Here is a 23341-nt window from a genome sequence, read left to right on the forward strand (position 1 = left end):
GTGGTGTTCCCATGCACCTGCTGCCCTTGCCCTTCTAGGTGGTAGAGGTCGTAGGTTTGGAAGGTGCTGTCAGGAGCATTGGCGTGTAGCTGCAATGCATTTTGCAGATGGTATATGTCACTGTCACTATGCGCCAATGGTGGAGGGTGTGAATATATAACGTGAGCTAGATTGGGTGCTAATCATGTGGGCTGCTTTATCTGGGATGGTGCAGACCTTCTTGAGTGTTTTTGAAGCTGCACTCCTTTAGACAAATGGAGAGTATTCCATCACTCCTGACTTGTACCTTGCAGATGATGGACAGACTTTGGGGAGCCAGGAGGTGAATCACTTGCTGCAGAATTCCCAGCCTCAGATCTACGCTTGTAACCACAGCATTTGTGTAGCTTGCCTATGGTAACCCCCAAGGATGCTAATGGTGGGGGATTCAGTGATGGTAATGCCATTGATGTTCAGTAGAGGTGGTTAGGTTCTCTCTTTTTTAGAGTGTGTTATTGTCTGGCACTTGTGTGGTGCAAATATTACTGGCCACTTATCAGCACAAGCATGAACATTGTCCAGGTCTTGCTGCATGCAGGCACAAACTGTTTCAGTGTCTGAGGCAAGTTGTACTGAACACTCTGCAATCATCAGTGAGCTTGCATTTCTGACTTTACATTGGAGGGAAGGTCATTGAAGAAACAGCTGAAGATGGTTGGGCTTAGAACACTGCCCTGATAAACTCCTGCAGCACGTCCTAGGAGATGATTGGCTCCCAACAACCACAACTGTCTTCCTTTGTGCTAAGTAAGACTCCATACTCAGTCAAATGCTGTCATGGTGTCAAGGGTATCACTCTCACCTCTGGAACTCAGTTCTTTGGTCCATGTTTAGACCAAAATTTTATTGAGCTCTGGCAGAACCCAAAGTGAGCGTTAGTGAGCTAATTGTTACTGAATAACAGTCATTTGATAGCACTGATGGTGAATCCTTCCATCACTTTGCTGATGATTGAGAGTGATTGACCAGATTGGATTTGTCCTACTTTTTGTGGACATATCTGGGTAGTTTTCCACATTGTCGGGTAGATCAGTGTTGCAGTTGTACGTGGCTAGTTCAGGAACACAAGTCTTCGGTACTACAGCTCAGATGTTGTTAGGACACAACCTATGAAGCGATCAATCATTTCTTGATATCACATGGAGCACACTGAATTGGTACCTGTGATGCTAGAGACTTCAGGAGAATGTTCACAAAATTATCCACTCGGCACTGCTGGCTGAATATGGTTGCAAGTGCTTCAGCCTTGTCTTTTGTGCTGACGTGCTGGGTTTCCTCCATCACTGAGGATGGGTACCTTTGCCTCTGGTTAGTTGGTTTCAGGTCCACCACCACACTGGACATGATAGGACTGTAGCAGTCAGATTTGATTTGTTGGTTGTGGGATCGCTCAATTCTCTCTCAGTTAATCCAATGAACCTTCATTGCACTCTCTCCAAGATAAACATATCCTTCCTTGGGTAAGAAACCAAAACTGTACAAAGTACTCCAGGTATGATCTCACCAAAGCCCTGTACAATTGCAACAAGACCTCCTTAATCTTACACTCCTAACCCCTTTCAATAAAAGACGACTTACCACTGGCTTTCCAGATTGCTTGCTGTGTCTGTATTGGTTAACGCAGTGTGATTTGTGTACAAGGACCCCAAATTCCCCTGAATACCAACGCATCCAAGTCTCTCACTTTATAAAAATTTCTACTTTTCCGTTCTTCCTACCAAAGTGGATAATTTTACACTTCCCCACATTATGCTCCATCTGCCACTTTTGCTAATCATTAACTCGTATCCATCGCTTTTCAGTCTCTTTGAGTCATCATAGTTTCTGTTCGCACCTAGCTTTGTATTATAACAAAACCTGGATATACTACACTCACTTCTCTCATCTAAGTTATTGAGATAGATTGTAAATAGCTCAGGCAAGTACTCATCCTTGGAGCAGCATCCACTACTTACACCCTGCCATTTCAAAAATGACCTGTTTATTTCTATCTGTTTTCTGTTTGTTAATCAATCCCCTAACCACATTAACATATTACTCCCAAATTCAGGCACCCTAATTTTAAGCAAAAACCTCTTGTGTGGTACCTTATTGAATGCCTTCTGAAAATCCAAATATATTCCATCCACGGGCCTCCTAATTGACCCCCCCCAAACAAATCGTACCCTCGTCAAATATGATTTGGTTTACATTAGCATACAACTGATAACGGTAAAGAAAATCAGTGTGAGAGCCAGAAGAGGAGAGAAGCAGTTTACAGAGTACTCTAACCTCCGCACACCTTGCGATGGGGAGTAAAGGAGAGGCAGTACTTTTAGTGCAAGGTATTCTTTGTCCTAGTATCAAGGTTGATCACAAAATAAATTAAAACTCAAGGTTCTTCAAGTTTGGAGTAATTTTGCTGCTTCTATAAACAATCAGAGATGAAAATTACATCTGATTTACAGACACCATCTGCTTAAAGACAGGGTAGTACTCTGGCTGCTTCCTCATGACTTGGCCAGCCAAACAGAGCAAGGGAAAGCCAGTTTATGAAGTCAAGGTATTTTTCCAGTTTAGAAAAAATGCATGGATTGCTTCTAAATTAAGGAATTATACACAGCTCTCCTCACAAACCAATTCAAAAGGTGTGACTTTCAATCATTATAAAGATATTGCACATGAACTAAATGCAATTTGGGCATGTTAGTATAGGTTCATTTTCACATTCAACTGCAAATTTCTCAGTAGTGCCTAGGGTTCACATCAGAAGAAAAACTTTGAAGTTAACTATTAAGAAGCAAAGGTCTTCTGGACAATTGCAGCCATTCCTTGGTACTTGAAAGAGAAAAATTATGTGCTCATTACAACCAGAAATCTTTCAAAAGCAGCAGGAAAATTATTTCATTATATTTGCATTTATTTTACTGAAAGCAAGTTTACACAATGAATGTGAAATGTAAATGCCAATCCCTATTTTCTTACCAACAGCAATGGGATTCACCGTTGTACTGGAAGCAGAGCTTGCTTTTATTGTGGCAAAGGAATGATTTGGCGTTTGCTGTTCTTGATGAAATGTTCCAACAGGAAGAGGTACAGTTCTACGTTTGATCCCAACCACGTGAAATTGTGACTGACCATTAGCACCAGCATCTTCGATCTTCTTTATTGTGTGGTTAGGAAAAGTCAATCTACATTATAAAGAGATCATAAAAGTGTTAAGTGAATTCATCTATTGAAATTGGTTTTCTTTCTTTCCAAATTACACACTGGCTGACCACAAGGTGGACAAGAGTGGAGTGGTAGAGATTTAGAACTCTAGAACGATTCAACACAGGAGGCAGCCATTCAATCTATCACGCCAGTGCCAGCTCTTTGGCAGAGCTCTCCAACCAATCCCACTCCTCTGCTCTTTCCCTGTAGCCCTGTAAATTTTTCCCTTCAAGTATTTATCCATTTCCCCTTTGAATGTTACTACTGAATCTGCTTCCACCACCTTTTCAGGGAGTGCATTTCAGATCACACAACACGCTGTGAAGTTTCCTCATGTCACCTCTGGTTCTTTTGCCAATTACCTTAAATCCATGTCCCCTGGTTATTGACTCTTCTGCCACAGGAAAGTTTCTCCTTCGTTACTCTATCAAAACCATTCATGATTTTGTACATCTGTATCAAATCTCTTTTTAACCTTTTCTACTCCAAGGTGAATAACCCAATCTTTCCAGTCTCTCCACATAACTGAAGTCCCTCATTTTGGTACCATTCTCGTTAATCCTTTCTGCACCCTCCCCAAGGCCATCCTAAAGTTTGGTGCCAAGAATTGAACACAATAATCTAGCTGAGGCTTAATCAGAATTTCAGAAATCTTTAGCATAACTTCTTTGTTTTTGTACTCTATTGCTTTATTAACAAAGCCAAGGATCCTGGATGCTTTTCAAATAGCCTTCTTAACATGACCTGCCAACTTTAAAAATTTGTGTACATACACCCCAGGGCTCTCTGTTCCTGCAGCCAATTTAAAATTGTATCATTTACCTCACTGTTCATTCTGCCTCCCAAAATGTATCATCTCACATTTCTCTGCATTAAATTTCATCTGTCATGTGTTTGCCTATTTAACCAGTCTGTCTAGATCCTCCTGAAGATTATTACTATCTTACTGATTATATTATTTGTAAGCTTTGAAATTACATCCTGTTTACTCAAGCCCACGTTATTAACATAGATCAAAAATAGCAGTGGTCCTATTACTGATATGTGAGGAACAGCACTGTACATTTCCCTCCAGTCTAAAAAGCAACCACACCTATACCATGATGCCACTATTGCTTTATTGCCAAGGAATTTAATTTTGTTAACAAGCCTGATTTTGTGAAGTTTATTATGTGGTACTCTGTCGAACAAACAACTTTTGAAAGTCTATATACACTATATCAACTGCACTATCTCATCAACCATCTCCGTTACTTCAAAGAACTTAATCAAGTTAGTTAAACATGATTTGCCTGCAGCAAATCTTAGCTGAATTTCATTTATTAACCTGTACTTTTCCAGATGACAGCTCATTTTGTCTGGGATCATTGTCTCAAATTTCTGATTGGCCTTCAATTGTCGAGTTTACCCCTCTCCTCTTTTTAATCAGGATGTGTAACACTTGCAATTGTCCAATCCTCTGCTATCATCCCATAAATGAGAAAGATAGGAAGGCTGCGGCCAGGGCCTTCACAATTTTCATACTTCTCTCAGAAACCTTGGATGCATCCCATCTGGACTAAGTGACGTTTCTACTTTGAGGACTGCCAGTCTGTATCCATTTTTATCCTATCCAATTATGCTACTGCCTCCTCCCTTACTGCTACATTGGCAACATCCTCTTCTCATCTGATGACAAATGCAATGTATTCAGGTGCTTCCTGTGATTACCCTATTACTATTTATTTGCTTACAAAAAATTTTTGGGCCCCTTTTATGTTAGCTGCTCATCTATTCTTATACCTCTCTATGCTCCTCCACTTATCCCCTTTTCTGATCTCCCCTGTACACTCTATACTCAATTTGCTGTTCTATTGCATTATGAATCTTACAACGGTTATGAGCCTTTTTTTTGCCTCATTTTAACCTCTCTATCTTTAGCCATCAAGGGAGCATGAACTCTGGATGCCCTTTCTTGTGGGAATGTGTACCCAAACCATGTCCTCCCAAACCAGTGAATGCCTCCCACTGTTGCTCAATTAGTAACCTACCAATTTTCGATTCCAATTCACCTGCTTCAGATTCCTTTATAACTTAGTGAAGTTAACTTTTTTCCAGTTAAATAGTTGCATACTCGGTTGTACCTCATCTTTTACCATAGTCAAAACTGAAGTAATGATCACTGTTCCCCAAATGCTTTCCCAATCATGCACTACTTGCCCTCCTTCATACCTAGAACGAGAGCCAGCACTGCTTCCTTCCTCAGTGAGCTACTAACAAACTGATCAATTTTATCTCCCCTTCACAGCAGGGGATTTGTGTTCAGCCCCTGCTCAATACTGCACAGTAGTCAAGGTTAGGAACACAACTATGAAAAGCAGTTGATATCTGCATCCTCCAGTAGTGGGTTGATACTCTTATATACAGATCACCACATCTCAAATGTAAATCTAAACTTAGGGTTTACATACACTGAAATAATCATTTAACAAGCTATGCAATCTCTGGCTCGAAACATAGATATTTAAATCTTTACAGACCTATTCTTCACAAGCTGGAGATTTAACAACCACAACATATACCAGGAATATTAAGGTTCTTCATTAAAACCAATAACCCCTCTGATTAAATAAAAGCAGAAAATGCTGGAAAAACTCAGCTGGTCTGACAGCATCTGTGGAGAGAAAAACAGAATTAACATTTCAAGTCTGTATGACCCTTCTTCGGAGCTAAAGAGAGTAGAAATGTGATGAAATTTATACTGTTTAAGGGGAGTGGAGCAGGTGAAGCTGGATAGAAGGCCAATGATAGATGGGGGCTAAGGAGAGATTGACAACAATGTCATGGACATAGAGACAAAGGGGGTGTTAATGGTAGTGTTAAGAGCTTTAAAAGAAAAAGGGAACACCTTTGGTCTGTCAGCAAGCATGACCCAGACCTTCCCGTCGCTTGTCACTTCAACACACCATCCTGCTCGCATGTCCACATGTCTGTCCTTGGCCTGCTGCAATGTTCCAGTGAAGCCCAATGCAAACTGGAGGAACATCACCTCATCTTTTGATTAGGCACTTTACAGCCTTCTGGACTTGACATTTTGAGTTCAACAATTTCAGACAATGAATTCTCTCCTCTATCTTCACTCCTTTTTAATCCTCTTTTTAATTTTTTTTTTATTTTTTAATCAACTTACTTTCATTTTTATTCATCGTTTTATCCCCTTTTTATTCCTTTTTCCATCCTTTTCCCCCAACCACTGCCCCCCTCCCAACCCCCAAAAGGGCCATCTGTTACTTGCTCCATGTTGTTCTTTCAGAGTGCTTACCTTTGTTCTGCCATTAACACATTCTGCTTTCTTACCTTTATGCCATCATCAGCACCTCCTTTAGCCCTTACCATTAACACTCCCTTTGTCTTTGTCCATGACATCTTTGCCAATCTCTCCTTGTCAAGCCCCCACCTTCTATCCTGCTTTACCTGCTCCACCCCCCCCCCTTACATAGTTTAAAATTCATCACATTTCTACTTCTCTTTAGCTTTGAAGAAGGGTCATACAGACTCAAAACGTTAACTCTTTGTTTCTCTCTCCACAGATGCTGTCAGGCTAGCTGAGATCTTCCAGCATTTTCTGTTTTTTATTCCAGATTTCCAACATCGCAGCATTTTGCTTTTAACCCCTCCGATTAGCTCACTGCAATATATTCAAATTATATTTTATTTTTCAGCATGCATTTTATGGTGGAAGGCAATAAAAACATTAAATATTTATACTGTTCTTTTTCCTCCCACTACAAAAAGTATGGTTAGTGAGTGTAGGCAGGCTATTGAGTTTTAATAGGCTGTGAAAGTTGAGATCAATCCTCACCTACCACCTACACAAACAATTATCAGCTCTGACCACTGGTCTGTAATCAGAAAAGAGAACTTAAATCGTTTTCCCAAGACACAGAGGCCAATTACAGCTTCCTTAACTGAGTTTAACTAATTCAGCTCAAATCATTTAAATCAGTGAATGCCAGTCTTTTGAATGGGTACATTCATCCCCTGAGGTATAGAGAAATCAAAAAGTAGTTTTAATTAATATCCTCTTTTGAGAGATCCTTTAATGCAAGTTAGGCTGTATTGAGGAAGCAGTCTTTAAAGTTCCTAATTGATGTCACAGATAGAAGCTTCTTATCGAGCAGTTCAGCATGACAAAGACCAAAAAAAAAACATGGAATAATGTGAGAGATAAAAATTCAAAAGATTGATCCATAATTGATTGTAGAAGGGATATTGTACTCGGTACCTTGGTTATAAAAAGGGTTCGAGATTACACCAGCAGTAGGATTCTGGGTGACAGAGTGGTACTTGTAGCAGAAAGCATCATTCTTCCAGTTTAATCCATCAGCTTTATATAATTCACTCATATAATTAACATGCCCCTCATTAATGTTTTGACATATTAACTGACATGAATCAGAAAACAATGTTTTACCTGCAACAAATTTGAGCATTGCTGGTTAGAAAGCACTCACCGGAGACATTTGGTGAACCCTGTGGATGTTAGGATGCCACTGCTCCCCAGTTTACTGCACAGTGAGAGGTACTCAGAGTATAGGTCTACTCGGTATATTGAACTATCTGCACTTTCCTCAAAGTTGGCATTCAACCTAAAACAAAAGAGAAATGTATTTTGTTATGGTGAACTATCACCTACTTTTTAAAAATATTCTTTTCACGGGTTGTGGGCATCGCTGGCCAGGCCTGCATTTATTGCCTATCCCTAACAGCCCTTCACAGGTGGTGGTGAGCTGCCTTCTTAGACTGCTGTAGTCCATGTGGTGCAAGTACACTCACAGTGCTGTTAGGGAGGGAGTTCCAGGATTCTGATCCAGCGACAGTAAAGGAACAGTGATATAGCTCAGGATGGTGTGTGGCTTGGAGGGGAACTCACAGGTGGTGTTCCCATGTGTCTGCTGCCCTTTGAGGTGGTAGAGGTTGCAAGATTGGAAGGTGCTGTTGAAGGAGGCTTGGTGAGATCCTGCAGTGCAGCTTGTCGGTGGTGGAGGGAGTGAATGTTTAAGGTGGTGAAAGGGGTGCCAATCAAACAGGCTGCCTTGTGCCTGCATGGTGTCAAGCTTCCTGAGTGTTGTTGGAGCTGCACTCATCTTGGCAAGTAGAAAGTATTCCATCACACTCCTGACTTGTGCCCTGTAGATGGTGGACAGGCTTTGGGGAGTAAACACTCAGTTATACAGGAGCAATAAGGGAGAGGCCCTTCACGGGGAGTTGAAGGTAATTTATATATACCATGGGGTCATAATCCCCTGTTCTATAATAAATTTACAAACATTATTTGCAGAACCAAATCGGATTTGCCTCCTTCGCATTAATTTACCCAAGTGCTTTGTTCACAATTGGATTCTTAAGTTCAGCAAAATAAATAGTTAACAGATAGCTTCAGACATTTTCACAGCAAATGGCAAAAAACTGAATGCAATGGTGATAAGGCAAAGGTTAAACTTGTATCCCAGAGAGTTCATAGTGCTGCAAACGGATATTATTGCACGAATATCACAATAATGACTGTTATATTAAAAAAATTGTCAACATGATCCTGCAACTTTAAGCCAAAACGACAAGGTTTTGACAAGTTACATTCTGCTTCTCTTTCCTATCTTTGCGCACTTTTGATCATCATTGATCCCCAAGCTCTTTTGCTGTTACAGGGAAAACAATGTTTAAAATTATATTTTAAAAAACCTATTCTTTTAATGTTCAAGGCTAAAACGGTTTATGAAAAATGGCTTGCAGATCAGGTAAACTAAGAAGGACTTCTGTCAGCATATTAAAAACTAGCAAGGTTAGAAGAGAATGAGGGCTGCTCAGGGACGAAAGAGTATAATTTAATTAAAGGGGTCAAAAGTGTGACACAGGCATTAAAGAAGATTTTTTTAATTAAAATGAGCATTAGAGGAGGATAAGGAACAATTAGTGGACATAGCTGCTGGTTCAAAGAAAACTAACAAAGTTCGAAGAAGACGGCATTTCTCCTAGGCTGTTAAAAGTTCAGGTAGGTCACAAATTTTCAATTCCCTGTAAATATACAAACTGTACCAAGGGACTAGCAAGTACTCAATATAACATAAAACAAAAACAGAATTACCTGGAAAAACTCAGCAGGTCTGGCAGCTTCGGCGGAGAAGAAAAAAGTTGACGTTTCGAGTCCTCATGACCCTTCAACAGAACTCAGCACTGAGTAATATTAGGAGAGGGGTGAAATACAAGCTGGTTTAAGGTGGGGTGGCCGGGGGGGGTGCGGTTTGGTGAGTGTGGTTGTAGGGACAAGCAAGCAGTGATAGGAGCAGATAATCAAAATATGTCACAGACAAAAGAACAAAGAGGTATTGAAGGTGGTGATATTATCTAAACGAATGTGCTAATTAAGAATGGATGGCAGGACACACAAGGTACAGCTCTAGTGGGGGTGGGGTGGAAAGACCAACAGGGCATAAAAGGTATAGATTTAAAAATAATGGAAATAGGTGGGAAAAGAAAATCTATATAAACTATTGGAAAAAACAAAAGGAAGGGGGAAAGAAACGGAAAGGGGGTGGGGATGGAGGAGGGAGTTCAAGATCTAAAGTTGTTGAATTCAGTATTCAGTCCGGAAGGCTGTAAAGTGCCTAGTCGGAAGATGAGGTGCTGATCCTTCAGTTTGCATTGGGCTTCACTGGAACAATGCAGCAAGCCAAGGACAGACATGTGGACAAGACAGCAGGGTGGAGTGGTAAAATGGCAAGCGACAGGGAAGTTTGGGTCTTTCTTGCGGACAGACCGCAGGTGTTCTGCAAAGCGGTCGCCCAGTTTGCGTTTGGTCTCTCCAATGTAGAGGAGACCACATTGGGAGCAATGAATGCAGTAGACTAAGTTGGGGGAAATGCAAGTGAAAGGCTGCTTCACTTGAAAGGAGTGTTTGGGCCCTTGGACGGTGAGGAGAGAGGAAGTGAAGGGGCAGGTGTTGCATCTTTTGCGTTTGCATGGGGAGGTGCCGTAGGTGGGGGTTGAGGAGTAGGGGGTGATGGAGGAGTGGACCAGGGTGTCCCGGAGGGAACGATCCCTACGGAATGCCGCCAGGGAGGTGAAGGGAAGATGTGTTTGGTGGTGGCATCATGCTGGCAGAAATGGCGGAGGATGATCCTTTGAATGGGGAGGCTGATGGGGTGATAAGTGAGGACAAGGGGGCCCCTAACATGTTTCTGGGAGGGAGGAGAAAGCATGAGGGTGGATGCGTGGGAGATGGGCCGGACACGGTTGAGGGCCCTGTCAACGACCGCGGGTGGAAAACCTCGGTTATGAAAGAAGGAGGACATGTCAGAGGAACTGTTTTTGAAGGTAGCATCATCAGAACAGATGTGACGGAGGCGAAGGAACTGAGAGAATGGGATGGAGTCCTTACAGGAAGCGGGGTGTGAGGAGCTGTAGTTGAGGTAGCTGTGGGAGTCGATAGGCCTGTAATGGATATTGGTGGACAGTCTATCACCAGAAATTGAGACAGAGAGGTCAAGGAAGGGAAGGGAAGTATCAGAGATGGACCATGTGAAAATGATGGAGCGGTGGAGATTGGAAGCAAAATTAATAAATTTCTCCAGGTCCCGAAGAGAGCATGAAGCAGCACCAAAGTAATCATCTATGTGCTGGAGAAAGAGTTGTGGGAGGGGGCCGGAGTAGGACTGGAACAAGGAATGTTCCACATACCCCATAAAGACACAGGCATAGCTGGGACCCATGCGGGTACCCATAGCCACACCTTTTATTTGGAGGAAGTGAGAGGAGTCGAAGGAGAAATTGTTCAGTGTGAGAACAAGTTCAGCCAGACGGAGGAGCGTAGTGGTGGATGGGGATTGTTCGGGCCTCTGTTCGAGGAAGAAGCTAAGGGCCCTCAGACCATCCTGGTGGGGGATGGAGGTGTAGAGGGATTGGACGTCCATGGTGAAGAGGAGGCGGTTGGGGCCAGGGAACTGGAAATTGTTGATGTGACGTAAGGTTTCAGAGGAATCACGGATGTAGGTAGAAAGGGACTGAACAAGGAGAGAAGGGAGTCAAGATAACGAGAAATGAGTTCCGTGGGGCAGGAACAGGCTGACACGATTGGTCTGCCGGGACAGTCCTGTTTGTGGATTTTGGGTAGGAGGTAGAAGCGGGCCGTCCGAGGTTGGGCGACTCAACCATGTCCGGCCCATCTCCTGTGCATCCGCCCTCACGCCTTCTCCTCCCTCCCAGAAACATGATAGGGTCCCCCTTGTCCTCACTTATCACCCCACCAGTCTCCGTATTCAAAGGATCATCCTCCACCATTTCCACCAACTCCAGCACGATGCCACCACCAAACACATCTTCCCTTCACCCCTCCGGCGGCATTCTGTAGGGAGCGTTCCCTCCGGGACATCCTGGTCCACTCCTCCATCAACCCCTACTCCTCAACCCCCACATACTGCACCTCCCCATGCAAACACAAAAGATGCAACACCCTTCACTTCCTCTCTCCTCACCGACCAAGGGCCCAAATACTCCTTTCAAATGAAGCAGCCTTTCACTTGCATTTCCCCCAACTTAGTCTACTGCATTCGTTGCTCCCAATGCGGTCTCCTCTACATTGGACACCAAACGCAAACTGGGCGACCGCTTTGCAGAACACCTGCGGTCTGTCCACATGAAAGACCCAAACCTCCCTGTTGCTTGCCATTTTAACACTCCACCCTGCTCTCTTGCCCACATGTCTGTCCTTGGTTTGCTGCATTGTTCCAGTGAAGCCCAACGCAAACTGAAGGAGCAGCACCTCATCTTCCAACTAGGCACTTTACAGCCTTCCGGACTGAATATTGAATTCAACAACTTTAGATCTTGAACTCCCTCCTCCATCCCCACCCCCTTTCCGTTTCTTCCCCCTTCCTTTTGTTTTTTCCAATAGTTTATATAGATTTTTCTTTTCCCACCTATTTCCATTATTTTTAAATCTATACCTTTTATGCCCTGTTGGTCTTTCCACCCCACCCCCACTAGAGCTGTACCTTGTGTGTCCTGCCATCCATTCTTAATTAGCACATTCGTTTAGATAACATCACCTTCAATACCTCTTTGTTCTTTTGTCTGTGACATCTTTTGATTATCTGCTCCTATCACTGCTTGCCTGTCCCTACAACCACACCCACCAACCCCCCACTTCTCTCCCCCACAGCCACCACCCCCCCCCACCCCCAGCACCCCACCTTAAACCAGCTTATATTTCATCCCTCTCCTAATATCGCTCAGTTCTGTTGAAGGGTCACGAGGACTCGAAACGTCAACTTTTTTCTTCTCCGCTGATGCTACCAGACCAGCTGAGTTTTTCCAGGTAATTCTGTTTTTGTTTTGGATTTCCAGCATCCTTAGTTTTTTGTTTTTAACTCAATATAACATGTTGGTTCAAGAGTGGTTAGGAAAATAAACCAATTAACAGTAGACCGGTTGGTTTGCTAGTGGTAACCAAACTCTAAGAATCCATAATTCAAGATAACTTAAGTGGGCATAGAAATGCATGGATTAATCAAGTTTAGCAACTAGGATGTGTCAAGTTCATGTTTGGCAAATTTAATCTAGTTGGATAAAGGGGATATGGTGGATGCAGCGAACTTGGGTTTTCACACGGCGTTCAATAAGGTGCTCCGAATTCAGACCTAAAGAAGAGAAAACGTAACAATTGAGAGTTGACAAATGGACATCAAGAAATGATTTAGGGTAAATGGGCATTGTTCAGATTTGGGAAGTGTTGGAAGGGGTGTACTGCAGGGCTCAGTATTGGTTCGGCATCTGTTATAGAGAAAAAGGAGTTTACATACATAATTACATAGGACGTACAGCACAGAAACATGCTATTCAGCCCAGCCAGTCCATTTATGCTCCACTGAAGCCTTCTCCCATCTTTCCTCATTTAACCTATTACAATCCTCTAGTCTACGCTCTCCTAAATCCAAACATTGGGTGTAGCATTATAAAGTGTGCAGACAATATGAACTTTAGGAAAGTCATGATGAGGATGGTGGTTCCATTAAAGTCATAGAATCATTACAGCACAGGAGGCCATTCAGGCAATCGAGTTCATGCTGGCTCTCTACAGCAATCCAGTCAGTCCCTTGATCTGCACTTCCAAGCATATATCACCCTCTTTGCCCCAGCCCATCTCTTACTACTCACTTACTATTTATATGCCAATACGAGATTCTTGGGTTATCTTTTACGCTAACTGCCATTCATTCTCATATTCTTTCTTTCCCAGTCTTATTTTTTTTTTTATTCATTTATGGGATGTGGGCATCTCTGGATGGGTCGTCATTTATTACCCATCCTTAATTGCCCTCGAGAAGGTAGTGGTGAGCTGCTTTCCTGAACCGCTGCAGTCCATATGGTGCTGTTAGGGAGGGAGTTCCAGGGTTTTGACCCAGCGACAGTGAACTAACAGCGATATATTTCCAAGTCAGGATGGTGAGTGGCTTGGAGGTCAACTTCCAGGTGGTGGTGTTCCCATGTATCTGCTGCCCTTGTCCTTCTATATGGTAGTGGTTGTGGGTTTGGAAGATGCTGTTTAAGGAGGCTTCGTGAGTTTCTGCAATGCATCTTGTAGATGGTACACACTGCTGTTACTGTTCGCCAGTGGTGGAGGGAGTGAATGTTTGTGGAAGGGTTGTCAATCAAGCAGACTGCTTTATCCTGGATGGTGCCAAGCTTCTTGAATGTTGTTGGAGCTGCACTCATCCAGGAAAATGGAGAGCATTCCATCAGAATCCTCACTTATGTCTTGTAGATTGTGGACAGGCTTTGGGGAGTCAGGAGGTGAGTTACTCGTTGCAGGATTCCTAGCCTCGGATCCGGTCTTGTAGCCACAGTATTTATAAGGCTGGTCCAGTTCAGTTGCTGGTCACTAGTAACCCCCAGGATGCTGATAGTGAGGGATTCAGCGATGATAATGCCATTGAATGTCAAGGGGCAATGGTTAGGTTCTCTCTTGTTGGAGATGGCCATTGCCTGGCACTTGTGTGACATGAATGTTACTTGCTACTTGTCAGCCCAAGCCTGGATATTGTCCAGGTTTTGGTGCATTTGGACATGGACTGCTTCAGCATCTGAGGTGTTGCGAATGTTGCTGAACATTGTGCAATCATCAGCGAACATCCCCATTTGTGACCTTATGATGGAAGGAAGGTTATTGATGAAGCAGCTGGAGATGATTGGGCCTAGGACATTACCCTGAGGAACTCCTGCAATGATATCCAGGAACTGAGATGATTGACCTCCAACAACCACAACAATCTTCCTGTGTGCTAAGTATGATTCCAACTAGTGGAAAGTTTTCCCATGATTCCCATTGACTCCTTGATGCCACACTCGGTCAAATGCGACCTTGATGTCAAGGGCACTCACTCTCAACTCACCTCTGGAGTCCATGTTTGAACAAAAGCTGTAATGAGGTCATGAGCTGAATGACTTTGCCAGAACCCAAACTGAGCATCAGTGAGCAGGTTATTGCTAAGCAAGTACTGCTTGATCCCTTCCATCACTTTACTGATGACTGAGAGTAGACTGACGAGTGGTAATTGGCCAGAATGGATTTGTCCTGCCACTGATGCGTCTGAACATGACATCGGTAGGAGTGACCACCGCACATTCCTTGTCTTCACACCATCATGTTGTATGGCACTTCCACTGTGCTAAATGGGATAGATTTCGAACAGATCCAGCAACTCAAGACTGGACATCCAGCAGTGGAGCAACAGCAACAGCAGAATTGTACTGAACCACAATCTGTAACTCATGGCATGGCATAACTCCCCACTCTGCCATCACCTCCAAGGTGTACAGGACAAACCTGGGCAATTTTCCACATAGCCGAGTAGGTGCCAGTGTTGTAGCTGTACTGGAACAGCTTGGCTAGGGGCACAGCAAGTTCTGGAGCACAAGTCTACAGTACAATGGCCAGAATATTATCAGGGCCCATAGCCTTTGCAGTATCCAGTACCTTCAGCTGTTTCTTGATATCACATGGAATAAACTGAATTGGCTGATGATGATGATGATCTGTGATGTTGGGGACCTCCAAGGAGGTCAAGAGAAACGATCCACTCAGCACTTCTGGATGAAGGTTGTTGCGAATGCTTCAGCCTTATCTTTTGCATTGATGTGCTTCTTCATTGAGGATGAGTTATTTGTGGAGCCTCCTCCTCTAATGAGTTGTTTAATTGTCCAACACCATCATGACTGGGCGTGGTAGGACTGTAGAGCTTAGTTCTGATCTGTTGGCTGGGAAATCGCTTAGCTCTGTCTATCACATGCTGCTTATGCTGTTTGGCAAATAAGTGGTCCTGTGTTGTAGCTTCACCAGGTTGGCACCTCATTTTTAGGTTTGCCTGGTGCTGCTTCTGGCAAGCCCTCCTGCACTCTTTATTGAACTAGGGTTGATCCCTTAACTTGGAGGTAATGGCACAGTGGGGAACCATGCCATGCGGTTACTGATTGTGGTTCAGTACAATTCTGCTGCTGCTGACGATCCACTGCTGGATGCCCAGTTTTGAGTTGCTGGACCTGTTTGAAATCTTATCCCATTTAGCATGGTGGTAGTGCCACACAACATGATGGTGTGAAGACAAGGAATGTGTGGTGGTCACTCCTACCGATACTGTCATGGACAGATGCATCAGTGACAGGCAGGTTGGTGTGGATGAGGTCAAGTATGTTTTTTCTTTTTGTTGGTTCCCTCATCACCTGCCGCAGACCCGGTCTAGCAGCTCGGTCTGTGGTGGTGCTACCAAGCCTCTCTTGGTGATGAGTACATTCTGCACTCTTGTCAGTGCTTCCTCCAAGTAGTGTTCAACATAGAGGAGGGTCAACAGGGCTGGGTTGTCGTTTCCAGTGCCTTGGTCGATGCATTCCTTTGTATTGACTTTTTAGGAGTTTGATACAACTGCGTGACTTGCTAGGCCATTTCAGAGGGCATTTAAGAGTCAAACACATTACTGTGGATCTGGAGTCACATGTAGGCCAGACCAGGTGAGCTCAGCAGATTAGTGAACTAGTTGGGTTTTCCACCATCTGCCGTGGTGGGATTCGAACCTGAGTCCCCAGTACATTACCCTGGGTCTCTGGTTTATCAGTCCAGTGCCAAAACCACTATGCCACCGCCTACCCCTCTTTTACTCTTCACTTTCTTGGGTTCCCAAAGGACATTCGATAAGGTGTCACGTCAAAGGTTACCATACAAAATAAGAACACAGGGTATATGGGCATAAAGAGTCTACAAAGGGGTTTAGATAGGTTAAGTGAGTGCGCAAAAATTTGGCAGATGGAGTATAATGTGGGAAAATGTGAATTTGTTCTCTGGCAGGAAAATAGAAAAATGATATATTGTTTAATTGGAGAGACTCTGCAGAACTCTACGGTACAGAGGGATCTGGGTGTCCTGGTAAATGGATCACAAAAATTTGACTGCTAGTGCAGCAAATCATACAAACATACAAAATAGGAGAAATAGGCCATTCGGCCCCTTGAGCCTGCTCTGCTATTCAATAAGTTCATGGCTGATCTGTTTGTTTCGAGTCCTAGGTTCCCATCTATCCCCGATGACCTTTGATTCCCTTGTTTAACAAGAATCTACCTACCTCTGCCTTAAAAATATTCAGTGACCCCACTTCCACTGCTTTCTGAGACAGAACTCCAAAATTGCACAAGAGAAAAAAATTCTCATTTCTGTTAGGCAAACCCTAATTTTAAAACAGTGCCCTCTAGTTCTAGACTCACCCACAAGAGGAAACATCTTTTCCACGTCCACCTTCTCATAACTATTCAGGATCTTATAGACTTCATTCAAGCCACCCCTTGCTCTTCTAAACTCTAGTGGAAGCAAGCCCAGTCAGTCCAACCTTTCCTCATAAAACAACTGCTTATTCCAGGTATCAATCTAGTACATCTCCTCTGAACTACCTCCAACACGTTTACATCCTTCCTTAAATAAGGAGACCAAAACTGTACACAGTATTCGAGGTGCAGTCTCACCAATGCCCCATACAATTAAAGCATAACATCCTTACTTTTATGTTCAATTCCTCTTGTAATAAAGGATAGCATCCATTAGCCTTTCTAATTACGTACTAATCTTTTCCAACCCATGCACGAGAACAACTAGATCCCTCTGCACCTCGGGATTCTGTGATCGTTCTCTGTTTAAGTAATACCCTGCTTTTCTATTCTTCCTGCCAAAGTGAACAACTTCACATTTTCCCACATTATACTCCATTTGCTAGGTTTTTGCCCACTCACTCAACTTATCTATATCCATCTGCAAACTCATGTCTTCTTCACAACACACTTTCCTAACTACCTTTGTGCTGTCTGCAAATTTTGCTACCCTGCCTTCGCTCCCCACATCTAAGTTATTGATCTATATTGTAAAAAAGTTGAGGCCCCAGCATAGAACCCTGCAGGATTCCACTAGTCACATCCTGCCAATCAGACAAAGACCCATTAATGCATACCCTCTGCTTTCTGTCAGCCAGCTAATCCTCTATCCAGGCTAATATGTTACCCCCTACAGCATGAGCTTTTATTTTTCACAATAACCTTTGACATGGCACCTTATCAAATGCCTTCTGGAAATCCAAGTACAGTACACGTCTACAGGCTCCCCTTTCTCTACAGCATATGTTGCTCCTTCAAAGGACTCTAATACATTGGTTAAACATGATTTCCCTTTCACAAAACTATGCTGACTCTTCCCAATTATCTTGAGTTTTTCGAGGGGCCCATCTCTTTAATGATAGACTCTAATACCTTCCCCACGACATGTGTCAGGCTTACTGGCCTCTAGGTTTCCTGCCTCCCTCCCTTCTTGAATAGCGGGGCTACATTTGCTACTTTCCAGTCTGATGAACCTTGCCAGAATGAATCTAGGGGATTTTGGAAAATTAACACCAATGCATCTGCTACCTCATTAGCCACCTCTTTTAAGAACCTAGGATGAAGTCCATCTGGACCCGGAGCCTTGTCAGCCCTCAGGTTCATATTGATTAGGAAGGCAAATGGAATGTTGCCGTTTATTGCAAGGGGATCAAGTATACAAGTATGGAAGAATTGCTGCCATTATAGAGGGCCTTAGTTAGTCCGCATCTGGAGTACTGAGTAGAGTTTTGATCTCCTTACTTAAGAAAGGATATAATTACATCATAGAAGGTTCACTCATTTGATTCCTCTGATAATGGATTAATCTTATGAGGAAAGATTGAGCAGGTTGGGCCTATGTCCATTGGAGTTTAGGAGCATGAGAAGTGATCTTATTGAAATATATAAGATCCTGAGGGGACTTAACAGGGTGGATGCTGAAAGGATGTTTCGTCTTGTGGGTGAGTATAGAGCTAGGGGACACAGTTTTAAAATTAGGGGTCATCCATTTAAGAGTGAGATAAAGAGAAATTTTTTTTCTTTCAGAGGTTCGTTAGTCTGTGGAATTTTCTTCCCCTGAGTGCAGGCTGGGCCACTGAATATATTCAAGACTGAGTGTTACAGATTTTTGATAGACAAGGGAATGATAGTTTTTGGGAGGTGGACAGGAAAGTGGAGTTGAGGCCACAATCAGATCAGCCATGGTCTTATCGAATGGTGGAGCAGACTCGAGAAGGGATTACTCCTGCTTCTAATTCTCAACTTATTATATTTGACCTGATTCTCACTTGAAAAGTTCAGCTGACATGCATTTTTTTTTTTAAGAAAGGACATAACCTTTTCACAAAAGGACAAAGTGAATGGTGCAGATTCACAGGATGATATTAGAGATAGGAAATAATAGTTATGAGAAGAGACCTAAATAAAAATGTTTTAAAAAAAGAGATTTATAGAGGTTTCTAAGTTATGTCAGGCTTAAAGGCCATTTCTGTTGGATGGGGAGTCATTAATGAGTGAACATTAATTTAAAATTGTGGCCAGAAGGAATGGTTGGTATAGAAACCATTTCATTTTAGGAGATAATCAGATAAATGTGGAAGAAAGGCAGCAATGCAAGGCTATGGAAATTGTGCATGACAGTGGGATTAATTTGCGACTGCTCTAGGAATGAACTGGCATGGACACAACAGGTCAAATAACCTCCTTTTGTGCTGTAATCATAGAATTACATAGAATTTACAGCACATACACATCTATTTGGTCCAAATGGGCCATGACGTTGTTAATGCTTACACAAGCCTCTTCCCAGCCTACTTCATCAAACCCAATCAGTACATCCTTTCAGGCTTCTTTAGCTTTAGACCATGTAGGTTAACAAAGATATGCAAATAAACAGCCTCTCCAAGATTGCTACCTGTAGCCCTACTAATATTACTGGTTTGGACATCATATACAGACATCAGGTGAGGGCAGGATTAGGCTCAGCTGTGTCGGTCAGTTGAGGCATTGGAGGTGCCACGGAACTATAGTGTAACAAGAGAGTCAACAAAGGGACGGAAACAAATTAGTGAGATGCAAGATGGATAAGTCTTTTATTACGAGGGGCAATCGCTTTACGGTATCAGAATAACATGAAAGATAAAAGAGCATACGACCAATGTTCCCACTAAGCTGTGCAGGTGCGCAGCCATACAGCAGCTTGGAAGGTAGCATGCAGGCCTCATGCGTGCCTGTGCAAAAAAACTTAAAGGGACCATGCACTGATAAAACTGGCCATGCATAAGAACTAAATTTTCAAGGGAACATTAAATACAGCATTAAAAAAAACTCCTGATTTTTGTATTTTGAACACAGCAGAGCTTTTTATGGCAAAACTACTTGCTCGGCTTATGAAAAATGGGCAGTTCATAGAAAGATGGATGGCATACTTGGAGGCTTTCATGACCTTATGATGTCTCAAAGTGCTTCATGGCCAACTAAGTACTTTAAGAGTGGTCACTGCTGTAATGTAAGAAATAATAGTCTACATGTACACAACAAGGTCCTACAAACAGCACTGAGATAAATGACCTGATAATCTCTTTTTGTGTAATGTTTGAGATTCTTTTTAATGGATTGAAGTCTCACCCAAAAAACAGCACCTCTGACAGTGCAGCACTCCCTCAGTACTGCACTGAAGTGCTGGCCTAAATTAAATACACTGAAGTCTTGAGAATAGAACTTGAATGCACAACCTTCTGACGCAGTGGCAAGAGTACTACCAAGCTGAAGCTAAATCTACACATTTTTTATTATTCTTTCACAGGATGTGGGTGTCGTCGGCTAGGCCAGCATTTACTGCCAACCCTAATTGGCCTTTAGGAGGTAGTGGTGTGCTGCCTTCTTGAACCGCTGCAGTCCACAGTGCTGCTAGGAAAGGACCCAATGATAGTGAAGGAATAGCAATGTAGTCCCAAGTCAGGATGCTGTGTGGCTTGGAGGAGAACTTGCAGGTGGTGGTGCTCCCATGCATCTGCTTCCCTTGTCCTTCTAGGTGGTAGAGGTCATGGGGTTGGAAGGTGCTGTTGAAGGAGTCTTAGTGAGTTACCCCAGTGCTTCCTTTAGATTGTAGACATTGTTGCCACTGGGCATCTATGGTGGAGGCAGTAAATGTTTAAGGTGGTGGATGGGTTCCAATCAAGCAGGCTGCTTTGTGCTAGATGGTGTCAGTCTTCTTGAGCGTTGTTGGAGCTGCACTCATCCAGGAAATGGAGAGTATTCCATCACGCTCCTGACTTGTGCCTTGTAGATGGTGGACAGGCTTTGGGGAGTCAGGAGGTGAGTTACTCACTGCAGGATTTCTAGCCTCTGACCTGTTGTTGTAGCCATAATATTTATATGGCTGGTCTTGTTCAGTTTATGGTCACTGGTAGCCTCCAGGATGTTGATTGTGGGGGATTCAGGGATGGTAATGCCATTGAATGTCAAAGGGAGGGAGCTGCATTCTCTCTTGTTGGAGATGGTCATTGCCTGGCACTCGTGTGGCACGAGTAACTTGTCACTTATCGGCCCAAGCATGAATGTTGTCCAGGTCTTGCTGCATATGGACATGGACTGCCTAGTGATTCTGCACTAATGAACCTACAATTTGCAGTTTTGTGTATCAGGTATTGGACTCCAAAAGCAAGAACACCAAGGAATGTGAGCTGTACATTGATTTTAAAATGACTTCTGTTTATATATTGCATTATCTCATCTCAAAGCACTTCTCATGCAATGAATTCCTTTTACAATTCTGCATAAACCATGTAGTGCTTTTATTAAGCATTTCATGTGAAGAATGACAGGAAGATTGTGTGGAAAATAACAAATTTTTCACAGGAGAAAACAAAGAAAAGATTTTGAATTGACTCACAAAAAGATCACTTACCACTGGCATGTAAACGTCTCACTGTCTGCTTCCAACAGGCTGGCAGAAGGGACTCCAAGAGGCCTCATTGCTATGGAAATCAAATGAGAAAAGGAAATATAATGACCGTCAGGCAAAGTTAACTGGAATAGTAAGACATCTGTGATTAGCAGAAAGAAGTTGGATTTGATAACTTTCGATTGAAATCAATAAATTGTTTCCTAGTTCCTCGTGCTTTAAGTAGTAAGCAAAAAGGTAACATTACTCTAGACTCATGTAAAATTCACATTATTATACTTCTGTAGTAACTACATCTAATAAAGTAATTGTCAATTAATAGGCGTATTTGTATAAGGAAGACATTACTTTGGGTACAGTATATACATTCTATATAAAACATTCTAATAAAAAAAATTGCTTGCAAGAATGGATAAGACTGGAATTACTTCTTCACTAGGGCAACTTCCATGGTATTGCTCACAGTAACTGGGAAGATGTGTTATTTTGTAACAACATGCACAGTGTTATATCAGCAAGAGAGCATTTCACTCTGCCAGTTAATTCTTAAAATGCTTAAAGGGACTAGTTTGAAGAAAGTTTTCTGTTGGCACAGTAGATGCAAGTGGCTTGTCCCTTGAAGGCTGCAAAGTCCACTTAGACCAGAGCAGAAACCTGATTTTCCACTTGTTCAATTAATCCCTGAGACGATTTAATGATCACCTCAAGATCAACTGGAGGCAAACTGATGTTACTCATGGAAATTTGTTGCCTTATTTTAAGGTGCTACTTGCTCATTGCGGTATTCTCTACCTGCTCATTTGTAATTAGTTCAAATATATTCACAAAACAGCAACCAACCAGCAGGTAAATTTGGAATGCCCACTGTACACTCCTTACTTGGATGACACCAGTGACAATTTCCCATTGTTAAGTAAGCAACTACCAGCTGTCGCAGTAAATTTTCAACTGCTCTTCCATCACTATTCGCCTATCACTAAAACCAAGTGCAAAATTAACCCTTCCCACATCGCAGAATTCAACTCTCCTGCATTCACAAATGTACATATTTAATCCCACAGCATAATTATATGCATAAGTGTGTTAAGTATAACCAAAACACTGAGCCTATGCCATCAGACTAGAACAGTAAAATGTGACAGCATGACATCACATTGTCAGTCACATTATAGTACTCAAAGGAAACAGCATTCACCACCAAGAGATAATACTAATAGTACCAATTCTGATTTAGTTAGCTGATTGAACATTAGAATTTCAATTAAAACCACTGCTGTATTATCGAAAAATGTTGGCTAAATGCAAGTATTAAAAACCTGTAATAAGATTTTCAGACTTGGAACATCTGGCAGTTTAGTTTTGCAATTTAAGGGAAAAAATGACAAAGAAAATAACGCCCATCCATGGTAAAAGCCTGAATTAGCTCTAAATGGAAACAATGATAATAATGTGCTTAGAACATTACATCCTCTTGTTTGCTAATCTCCAAAAAGTGACATTGAAAACCAGAAGAAATACGAAAAATGATTCCAGATAGGCAATGATTGATAAGAATTAAGAACACTATTCAATTCAGAAAGAAAGGACTTATCTGGAAGCAAGAGACAGGATTCAGTAGCTAAAAAAAAAATCGATAACCAATTAATAAAAGGAGTCCAAGGAGTTCACTGTACAGAAAGAACAAGGGAACAAAGCACAAGTTTCAGAAAATATAAGAGTTGGTGGATATATGGGATTATAGGGTAAACATCTAACTTGAATAAAATAGCACTTTCAGATCAT

General features: G+C 42.4%; 1 protein-coding gene across 2 annotated transcripts in view; it reads right to left on the bottom strand.

Moving 5' to 3' along the window:
- The window catches only part of LOC121281934 (AT-rich interactive domain-containing protein 2-like), a 298430-nt gene that overhangs the window by 40113 nt on the left and 234976 nt on the right, over window positions 1–23341 (bottom strand). For both annotated transcript variants that reach the window (XM_041195162.1, XM_041195161.1), the window contains exons 12-14: window positions 21563–21632; window positions 7725–7859; window positions 3004–3209 (exon numbers count right to left, since the gene is read on the bottom strand). In XM_041195162.1, the coding sequence (XP_041051096.1) occupies window positions 3004–3209; window positions 7725–7859; window positions 21563–21632 (411 nt within the window). The remainder of the gene's footprint in view (window positions 1–3003; window positions 3210–7724; window positions 7860–21562; window positions 21633–23341) is intronic.

Source organism: Carcharodon carcharias, chromosome 9 (assembly GCF_017639515.1).
Source record: "Carcharodon carcharias isolate sCarCar2 chromosome 9, sCarCar2.pri, whole genome shotgun sequence".
NCBI lineage: Eukaryota > Metazoa > Chordata > Chondrichthyes > Lamniformes > Lamnidae > Carcharodon > Carcharodon carcharias.